The sequence below is a fragment of the Nicotiana sylvestris genome, chromosome 6 (assembly GCF_000393655.2).
Source record: "Nicotiana sylvestris chromosome 6, ASM39365v2, whole genome shotgun sequence".
NCBI lineage: Eukaryota > Viridiplantae > Streptophyta > Magnoliopsida > Solanales > Solanaceae > Nicotiana > Nicotiana sylvestris.
In genome coordinates this window covers 89,581,979-89,593,000 of record NC_091062.1, presented here as the reverse complement: position 1 = coordinate 89,593,000, position 11,022 = coordinate 89,581,979, and the positions used below count along the sequence as shown (strand labels likewise).

Genomic DNA, 11,022 nt, shown 5'->3' with positions numbered 1-11,022 from the left:
CTGCACTTGCCCCTTTAGTTATTGGGTGTGTGTGCAGTCCTGGGCAATTCGGTAGCATTTCTGGATGGTGCGTTGCTCGCCCCGAATGCTGAATATCCCCCATGTGGCAGGGAATCTGATTACTTGGTAGACACTTGATGGGACGGCTCGCATGGCGTGGATCCACGAATGCCCTATGATGGCGTTGTAGGCTGTTTCTTGGTTCATGACGTGGAAGGTCATTTTCAGGGTGACTCTTCCTTCTATAATGGGTAGCACTATCTCCCAAGAGGTTTGTTCTACTGCATTATTAAAACCCGTTAATGTTATGCAATGCGGTACTACCTTATCCTCGAGCCTCATCTGTATGAGGACACATGGGTGAATAATACATGCGCCGCTTCCGTCATCCACCATTATTCTTTTTACATCGGTACCGCAATACATAAAGTTATAACCAAAGCATCATAGTGAGGGAAAGACAAACTGTTGGTATCCGACTTATCAAAGATGATACTATCTTCGAGGTCGTCATACCGTTCATGGGAGATTGCTCGCTTGAGTTTGTGTGTGGTGGTGAATTTCACATGGTTGATCACCGTATCATCACCGCCACCAATGATCATTTGTATGGTGCAAGCTGGTGACGGTGGTTTTGGAGGTCCCTGAGGTTGATCGCGTCCGCGAACGAAGTTAGCCCATCCTCAATCGCTCAACAGTTTTTTCAGGTATCCCTGATTTAACATTCTTACCACTTCCTGTTGCAGACCTATACAGTCTTCGATCTTGTGTCCTCTTTCCTGGTGGAATTCACACAGAACGTTCGACCTCCTGGTACTCGGATCTGACTTCATTTTTTGCGTCCACTACACCTTTGTGCTGAGCTTTTCCAGCGCATACACTATTTCTGAAGGAGAAACACATAAGTTATGAGCAGATAACAGTGGAGGCATACCTCTTTCATTTTGATATGGCGCGGTGTGTCGAGGCGTGATGTCTGCATGTCGTGGAGGAGGTAGGTTGAATGTTCGGATATAGGGCTGATGCCTTTCTCGATTGAAACGGGATAGTTGGTCCCTTCGACTATCATTACGACGATCTATCCTTGTTTTGGTTTGGACCGATGTTAGCCGTTGGATCGGGCTATTTAGGTCATCCTCATCTGCCCTTACTTTGACACAATAGGCATTATGGATTTCTTCCCACGTGGTGGGAGGGTACTTCATGAGTCTACTTAGCAGCTTTTGGTTGCTTTTGAACCATTTCTGTTTAACCCATTTTGGAAGACCGCTACCGCCATCCCTTCTGATATGTTTGATAGGCTCATTCTTACCCTGTTTATCGGGCTAAGAAATCCCGAAGTCTCTCGCATGTCGTTTGCCTGACGGCGAAGATGTCATTTACCCTGGCCTCTACCTTTTTCGCTCCCGCATGAGCGATAACGAATTTATCTGCCATTTCTTCGAATGTTGATATCGATCGTGCTGGTAGTTGGGAATACCATGTTAGCGCTCCCCCTGTCAGGGTTTTGCCAAATTTTTTTAGCAGCACCAATGGCACCTGTTCTTTCGACAGATCGTTGCCTTTTACTACAGTGACGTAGTGGGTTAAGTGAACTTCCGGATCCGTGGTGCCATCATATATTTTCAAATATGGCGACATTTTAAAGGTTTTTGTAATAGAGTGGGGAGTTGCCTCTTTACTGTATGGTTGTTCGACCAACCGGCCTACGTCATGTTTTGGTAGCAGCTTCGGAGCGCCTGGTATTTTATCGACCCTTTCCTGATGCTCCTTCATCTGATCGCGTAGCGTTTTGTTCTCGTTCTCCATCTCTTAAATTTTTTTTAAGATGGCCGCAAGTGCATCATTACCTGCATCAATGACAGTATGAGTGTTACCTGTGCGTGGAGTTTTTGGCTCATCGGCGATAGTTGCAGTTTCTGCAGGTATTGTGCCTCCGATATCCCTTTGAAGTGGTTTGTCGAGTATGTTGCTCAAGGAGTTTGTCAACCCTTCTAATAGCCTTTTCACAGCCGGTGGTGCTTCTCCTGCTATGGATGTTGAGGTTTCCCTCTCGCGCGAGACAGTCACACCTTCGTGCGGGAAGGGTAAGATATCTCCCTTAGGTGTAGCACTTGGCATTGCGTTTTCATTGTCTTCCCTACCGGCTTCGTTGAGGGAGTCTAGAAGGTTGTTCGTGACACCTACTATTGCCTTTAATCTTGCTTCTCCCTTTCCTGCCATTGTTGGCCTTTGCGAGGCTAAGAAGAGATGATTATTTCTTTCAAAGATCTAGACGAAACTAAAATCTCATCTATAGATCTTATCTAAGGTTGCTAAAATCATTTAGGTGGAAGATAGCATGTGTTGTGGAAGAAGTAAAACATGTTAAATATATTATATACTTAATATCACAGTCTTCTATGTAGGCCAAAAGTCCGTTGTAACGACGTCTTCCAGTTATTATTGTTAACTACTTTATTTCTAGGCCATTAGTCTATAATTCTGTCTTAACAGAGCATCCTAAAAATCTATTCCATTATTATGTAGAGTGTTTGACTCAAAAGATATTGAGATCTTTTTGAATAAGTCAATTTAAGGAAATGAAGGGGTAAATCTTAGCTAAGTATAATAATCTCTAGAACAAAAGATATGCAAGATGAATACAAAGGATAATATTTCTTGACCTTCTCCAGAATGATCGAACAATACTGATATTAATCGTTTTGTAGGTAAGTGTTACATCAAGTATTCTTAGTTGGGAAAAATGCAGAAGCCTCCCCTTACAAAGTTGTCTTTACGCTATATATATAAGGGACAAACCTCTTCTAAGCCCTAAAAGACAAATCATAGAGAATATTCGAAAGAATATTTCTAATGCCCCTAATGGTCCTACATTATTGCAAAGGTCGTACGGTCTCTTGTTTGCTTGTCTATCGTCTCCTGCAGGATGTCGAGCTGCGAGGTTCTCGTCACTTGTCGTACTCATCAACAGTCGTGGTCGTCCAAATTTGGACTCATACATAGAGCACTAAAAAAAGTTTGACTCTGCTACCTTTCTACTACCTCCTACCAACATATAGCTTACTCTGATTCTAATGCTTAGGCAGATAAAAAGAAATGGAATAAATTTTTGTCTCTTTTGAAAATGTTTGTATGCTTTTTTTTTCTTTATAACTATAACTTTTTTGAGTCGTTAAGAGGATGGATTATCAAGAATAGTTCATGTTCGGCTCATCAATCATCAATGAGTCAACTTCCACTTGGTTCTTCTATGGTTGGCTCCTGACACCTCTTAGAATAATACATTCAGATATTTTGAGCCCGTTTCATTTAGATGAATGTCATAAAACCTTCCAAAGAGTAAAAATTTATTTGCATTAGGTATTTATACAAACTTAATGGATAAGACACATAAATCTTGCATAAACACTTTTTAATACTTTAGCATTATTTTATTTTTAAGGTAAAATTTTCAATTAGGTGTAAACACTCGGAAAAGTATTTGCGCTTCTTTTTGGACGAATGGCCTTCAGACCACCTAAACCTACGCCCGTTTATCATCTCAGTAAACGAACTTATAAATTTTTCATTTAAACTTTTCAACTTAACTATTTGCACCTTAATAAACCCCCTTGGTTATTGACCATGCTTATCTGGCAAAAACCTAGCCAATGTGGTCAAGGTGCGCATAGATCATGCTGGAAAAGCGCATAGACCAAGTTATTTTATTTAAAAATAATTAAAATCAGAATTAGAAAAGAAAAAAATACGGAAAAACTTAAAAAAAGAAAAAGAAAAATCCCCAATCCCTCCCTTAACCCCTGTCTAATCCCCAATCTGCCTAAGTCACTTGTCGTACTCATCAACAGTCGTGGTCGTCCAAATTTGGACTCATACATAAAGCACTAAAATTTTTTTGACTCTGCTACCTTTCTACTACCTCCTACCAACATATAGCTTACTCTGATTCTAATTCTTAGGCAGATAAAAAGAAATGGAATAATTTTTTGTCTCTTTTGAAAATGTTTGTATGCTTTTTTTTCTCTTTATAACTATAACTTTTTTGAGTCGTTAAGAGGATGGATTATCCAGAATAGTTCATGTTCGGCTCATCAATCATCAATGAGTCAACTTCCACTTGGTTCTTCTATGGTTGGCTCCGACACCTATTAGAATAATACATTCAGATATTTTGAGCCCGTTTCATTTAGATGAATGTCATAAAACCTTCCAAAGAGTAAAAATTTATTTGCATTAGGTATTTATACAAAGTTAATGGATAAGAGACATAAATCTTGCATAAACACTTTTTAATACTTTAGCATTTTTTTTATTTTTAAGGTAAAATTTTCAATTAGGTGTAAACACTCGGGAAAGTATTTACGCTTCTTTTTGGCCGAGTGGCCTTCAGTTCACCTAAACCTACGCCCGTTTATCATCTCAGTAAACGAACTTATAAATTTTTCATTTAAACTTTTCAACTTAACTATTTGCACCTTAATAAACCCCTTTGGTTATTGACCATGCTTATCTGGCAAAAACCTAGCCAATGTGGTCAAGGTGCGCATAGACCAAGTTATTTTATTTAAAAATAATTAAAATCTGAATTAGAAAAGAAAAAAATACGGAAAAACTTAAAAAAAGAAAAAGAAAAATCCCCAATCCCTCCCTTAACCCTTGTCTAATCCCCAATCTGCCTAAGTCACTTGTCGTACTCATCAACAGTCGTGGTCATCCAAATTTGGACTCATACATAAAGCACTAAAAAAAGGTTGACTCTGCTACCTTTCTACTACCTCCCACCAACATATAGCTTACTCTGATTCTAATGCTTAGGCAAATAAAAAAAATGGAATAATTTTTTGTCTCTTTTGAAAATGTTTGTATGCTTTTTTTTTCTTTATAACTATAACTTTTTTGAGTCGTTAAGAGGTTGGATTATCCAGAATAGTTCATGTTCGGCTCATCAATCATCAATGAGTCAACTTCCACTTGGTTCTTCTATGGTTGGCTCCTGACACCTCTTAGAATAATACATTCAGATATTTTGAGCCCGTTTCATTTAGATGAATGTCATAAAACCTTCCAAAGAGTAAAAAAATTTTTGCATTAGGTATTTATACAAAGTTAATGGATAAGAGACATAAATCTTGCATAAACACTTTTTAATACTTTAGCATTTTTTTTATTTTTAAGGTAAAATTTTCAATTAGGTGTAAACACTCGGGAAAGTATTTGCGCTTCTTTTTGGCCGAATGGCCTTCATACCACCTAAACCTTCGCCCGTTTATCATCTCAGTAAACGAACTTATAAATTTTTCATTTAAACTTCTCAACTTAACTATTTGCACCTTAATAAACCCCTTTGGTTATTGACCATGCTTATCTGGCAAAAACCTAGCCAATGTGGTCAAGGTGCGCATAGATCATGCTGGAAAAGCGCATAGACCAAGTTATTTTATTTAAAAATAATTAAAATCTGAATTAGAAAAGAAAAAAATACGGAAAAACTTAAAAAATGAAAAAGAAAAATCCCCAATCCCTCCCTTAACCCCTGTCTAATCCCCAATCTGCCTAAGTCACTTGTCGTACTCATCAACAGTCGTGGTCGTCCAAATTTGGACTCATACATAGAGCACTAAAAAAAGTTTGACTCTGCTACCTTTCTACTACCTCCTACCAACATATAGCTTACTCTGATTCTAATGCCTAGGCAGATAAAAAGAAATGGAATAATTTTTTGTCTCTTTTGAAAATGCTTGTATGTTTTTTTTCCTTTATAACTATAACTTTTTTGAGTCGTTAAGAGGATGGATTATCCAGAATAGTTCATGTTCGGCTCATCAATCATCAATGAGTCAACTTCCATTTGGTTCTTCTATGGTTGGCTCCTGACACCTCTTAGAATAATACATTCAGATATTTTGAGCCCGTTTCGTTTTGATGAATGTCATAAAACCTTCCAAAGAGTAAAAATTTATTTGCATTAGGTATTTATACAAAGTTAATGGATAAGAGACATAAATCTTGCATAAACACTTTTTAATACTTTAGCATTTTTTTATTTTTAAGGTAAAATTTTCAATTAGGTGCAAACACTCAGGAAAGTATTTGCGCTTCTTTTTGGCCGAATGACCTTCAGACCACCTAAACCTACGCCCGTTTATCATCTCGGTAAACGAACTTATAAATTTTTCATTTAAACTTTTCAACTTAACTATTTGCACCTTAATAAAGCCCTTTGGTTATTGACCATGCTTATCTGGCAAAAACCTAGTCAATATGGTCAAGGTGTGCATAGATCACGCTGGAAAAGCGCATAGACCAAGTTATTTTATTTAAAAATAATTAAAATTTTAATTAGAAAAGAAAAAAATACGAAAAAAACTTATAAAAAGAAAAAGAAAAATCCCCAATCCCTAACCCCTGTCTGATCTTCAACCCCCCCCCCCCCCCAATTCTTTTCTATTGCCCCCACCCTTTCTCATCTTCTTCTTTTCCCCTTCCTCCACTTTCTTCAAAATCAAACCCAGATTAAAATTGAAACCTTTTCCCCAAAACTAACAACTAATCAAACGTGGTGCATTTGCAAATGAGGAGAGATTTAAGTTGAAAAAAGTTGATTGAGGATATGCTTGTGATTTCTATTTCCTTGGACTGAAATTGTGTTATTGCTGCTATAATCTGAAAGTGTATATGTCAAATCTGAGAAGTGAGATGATTGAACCTTAGATTGTTGGATATTGGAAATTCGATTGGGGTCGTGCTTGAAAAGCATTTGGAGTTGCTCTTTAAATTTAATTGCTACTGCTAATTTCATTGAAATTAACTACTGGTTTAATCTTCTAGCTTAGACTTAAAATTTGCAGCTACAATTATGTCATTTTTGTCAAGTTCTGTATCTGCAAACTGGTGATTAGTTGGCATTGAATTATTCGTGTTGTGTGAACTGGATTTGAGTCTGTTGAACTTGGGGGAGTTGGCTACAGTTTGTGACCACTTTGTCGAGGCATTTTGAGTCTCATTCTTGAGCTAGGAGGACCAGTATTGAGCTGAACTGGAGGCTGTCCTAGTGGAGATATAGTGAAGAGGAAGAGAAAGAATAAAGGCCAAATAATAAAAGTTTAGTAAATTGGTTTGTAAAAAATGGAACCCACAAATTACACATGTTAGACAACAAAAGACTTAGCATGCGACAAGTTATCCATGTCACGCAATTGAGGCGCACGTTCAATTGAAAGTGTGTATTAATGTGCAAATAATTACGTTGAAGTGTTTAAATAGGAAAGTTCTACGTTAGTTTACATTGACAAATGAATGCAAGTTTAGGGCCCAGTGCTATAGCGGAAGTATTTACCGTTTCAGAAGATTAAAAGAACATCAGTTAGAAAATTTTATTTTGTGTCCAACTGACACTAATAGTTGTATGAGACAACTTTTTTGTCTCAGAATTTTGTGAAATCAGATTTCTGTGGACCAGAAGTATAAAAATGGGGTCCACAAATTTGTGAGACAAAAAAGAGTCTCATGCAACTAGTGTAAGTTGTATGAGACACAAAATAAAACTCAACTTGAGCCTTTCCATTTGAGAAAACTTTGGCCTACAGAAATCTAACCAAAACCCTGTACCCTTTACCAACTCCATCTAACTAAAATTAGACCAATCTTCTTTATGCAGACAGAGACAAATTAAAGGTAGTTTCTCCCAAACAGTCTTCTCAGAAATTATTTTAAACACAACATATTGTCGATATTGTTTTCCAAAAACAAAATAAATTCAAATGCCAGCTACTATTATCACACCAGAGGCTAATAAAGTGAAGTATATCCATAAAAGAAGAGTGAAAGCCTATGTTCAATACTCCATAAAGACAAAAGAAATATACAGACAAGAAACCAGAAAGGTATAGAAGAAAAATCCAAAGAAAAGAAATTAAACAAAGAAAAAGACAGCCGAAATACCCAATAATTTATACGCCAAAAAAAGTAGAAAACTTGCACGCACCTACTTATCTTTTACGATGAGCTGTGTTTTTCTAGTCCTACCACTGAACTTTCAACCAGTAGACCAATCAAAATCATCGTCAAAAAAAAAAAAAAAAGACCAACCAATATCATAATTTTACCAGTTTCTCACTCAAACGAAACTGGGCCCATCTTTGCCGAGATCCATGGATACCTTACCAGGTGGCGAAATTGAAGCTGAAGCGTATCTGGTGGAGAAATTCCGCAGCACATACTCTTCTTCCTCCTCTTTGTTATTCCCAGGCCCTTCATCGAAGTTGAGTGAGTAACTCAGAGGGTCATATTGGAATTTCGCATTTCTCCCGCTTTTGTTCCGATTGAACCGTCGGATGAAAGTCTTCCATCTTGGTCCGGCCACGATCTCCGACCATTCTCGAAGCTTCTTTAGAGCGTTGATTCCTTTGGCCCATACAGAGCCTTCCTTGACCGCGCCGCTGCGTATCTTATGCCACCAGTCCAAGTTAACACGCCTTGTTAATTGATTTGTAGAACTGAAAGATGGGAAGCAGAAACAACGCCGCCGCTTGTTTAACGAATTCTCGTTGCTTGGCTCTGCATATGAATATGCGGACGAAGATTCAGAAGAGGCCATAACAATAATGCATTTATAGATCGAGTATATATGTATTTGAAGACACGGGATTCAGAGAAAGATTGGATTTATGGCTTTTTGTTTGTGACACTGGCAAATTCAACTCAAAAAGAAAAACTCCTAGAGCTTTACTACTAGTGGAATTTTGAGTGATGGAGTTATTGGTGGGAAATGATGTAATGGAAATTTTAAAGGGCCATGACTCTTGAGTAGCTGGAGAGGATGATAACTAAATTAGCTATTACTCCTATTTCATTTGGTTTCTATATATTTGACCTCAATTGGAGTATTCATAAAGTGCATTTGTATTTTATGCAAATATTTAGCAGAACTAAAAAAATGGAAAAACTATGCTGACAGAACCGAAATATTTTTTAAAAAGTGATTTTAAGCCATTTTGTAATATTTGGATAAAATAAAAAAATAATTTTTAAGCACTTGTTTTAAAGTTAAAATGACAAAAAATAAGCCAAAAATTAAAAGCTAGAATTAATTCTTAATTTATGGCTTTAAGTGGAGATAACAGTACCAGCTCATGCGGCTGTATATGTTTTCCCTTTCCTCGTAATCTACAGCGTAACTGAAGATGGACTTAACTGTTACACTTAATAATAGGTCAATCATGAATTTGTAACTTCGAAGTCACGTAAAAAAACTAGTCATTCGATAACTTGAAAAAGAAAATAGAGATAGGTTATACAAAAGAATTATAATACGGACAACAGTAGATAAATGAATCAATGATGTTGAAGACGCCTCGTTGTGAGCAAGAAAATCTGATCATTAGTCCATAGATCTTAGTCAACACAATCAACAAGGAGAAATCAAGTAGCAAACAAGGGCAGACCTCCAACCGCTTTATACTCTATATTTGTATATGTCTTATTTTTTGTTACACCTAATAAACTATATATAAGTTTAAAAAAGAGTCTTGTAAAATGAAAAAATTTAATTTCTTTCTTTAACAAATATAGAGAAGAAGGATTGACAACTGCTATGATTCTACCAAGGAAATTGCACTTGAAATGAATATCGAACTCGAATTTCGTAAAAAGCATGTGATATATAGGAAGTAATAATTTGATGCGAATGTTGATAATGAAATCTCAAAATCTTTCGAAAAGTCATTTAGAGTTGATTACTTTTATACATAATAGACAAGGCTATTTTTTCACTTCAAAATAGATTTGAACAATTCGAAGCATATGAAAATATCTTTGGTTTTCTATTTGTCAGTAAAAACTAAGATCACTAGATGTTGAAAGTTTGAAAAAATATTACCTTAATCTTGAATGCTCCTTAAAGCATAATAGTCAATTCGATATTGATGGTTTAGATTTATTTTTTGAATTAAAAATATTTTTAAAAAATAGTACAATTAGAAGATAACAGTTTAATTGATACACTTAATCAAAAATAATATAATTCTTTTCCAAATGCCTGAATAATGTTCATAACTCATGTTACCGTTACTTCAGCGGAAAGAAGTTTTCAAAATTAAAATTGATAAAATCTTACGTAAGAACAGCAATGTCACAAGAAAGGTTAAATGGATTAGCCATATTGTCAATTGAGTAATACTTATTAGGAGTTATTGATTATAAGAAAATTATTAATAACTTTGTATCTAAGAAAAGCTAAAAAACTATACTTCAAATAAATAATTAAGAAAACTAAAAAGTTAAGGCCCCTCATAAAGTTTGGCTTTAGGACACAAAATTCATCGGCCCGCCCCTGGTAGCAAAATGAAATATGTGTGCGCTAGCAAATTCCTACAAAGAAAGAATCACTGAAGAACATCTACACGTCTTGATCAAGAAAAGTGACTTATGAGATACAACAACAACAACGACAAGCCCAGTAAAATTTCGTAATCTGGGGAGGGTAACTTGTATGTAAACCTTACCCCCTACCTTAAGAAGGTAGAGAAGTTATTTGTAGTAGACCCTCAGCTCAAGGAAATATGAAAAAAAACAAGCAGTAGCAACAACAACAACAACAACAAGATAACAAGATGTATAGGGTAAAATCGGTTCGTGTTAAATACTCGTATAATAGAGCGACACATGGAATCGCAAATAGACGGAAAGCGAGACAAGTGGAAACCAAGACCGGGGGCAAGAGCTTCGGTTGGCACCGGGAAGACCCCGAAGGGAATATTATTAATAAAGACAAACGAATGTCTGCCACCCGATAGCATTCAATGAAGAATATTCTACAATAATAAATACACAGTCTGTTATAGAGAATTTTTGCATTCATAGCTTGTCATTACACATTCATCAATGGCCCTCATAATTGTCATTTAAGAGGGGCTTGATCCTAGGACCTAGTTCCCTAGGTGTAGCTATAAATAATGACTTCAACAAACATTGTAAGTGACACAAATTTTCTGACAAACTTATGTTATATAATATTCAAGA

General features: G+C 36.3%; 1 protein-coding gene across 1 annotated transcript; it reads right to left on the bottom strand.

Annotated features, from left to right (window-relative positions):
• Nucleotides 1-8,119: 8,119 nt before the first annotated feature.
• Nucleotides 8,120-8,599, bottom strand: LOC104212884 (uncharacterized). Its single transcript, XM_009762251.2, has one exon. It carries the CDS (start codon nt 8,597-8,599, stop codon nt 8,120-8,122), a length of 480 nt encoding a protein of 159 aa, XP_009760553.1.
• Nucleotides 8,600-11,022: the final 2,423 nt, after the last annotated feature.

What these genes read in the sequence shown, in the direction of transcription:
- LOC104212884 (XM_009762251.2), bottom strand. Translation starts at nt 8,599, where the DNA reads ATGGCCTCTTCTGAATCTTCGTCCGCATATTCATATGCAGAGCCAAGC.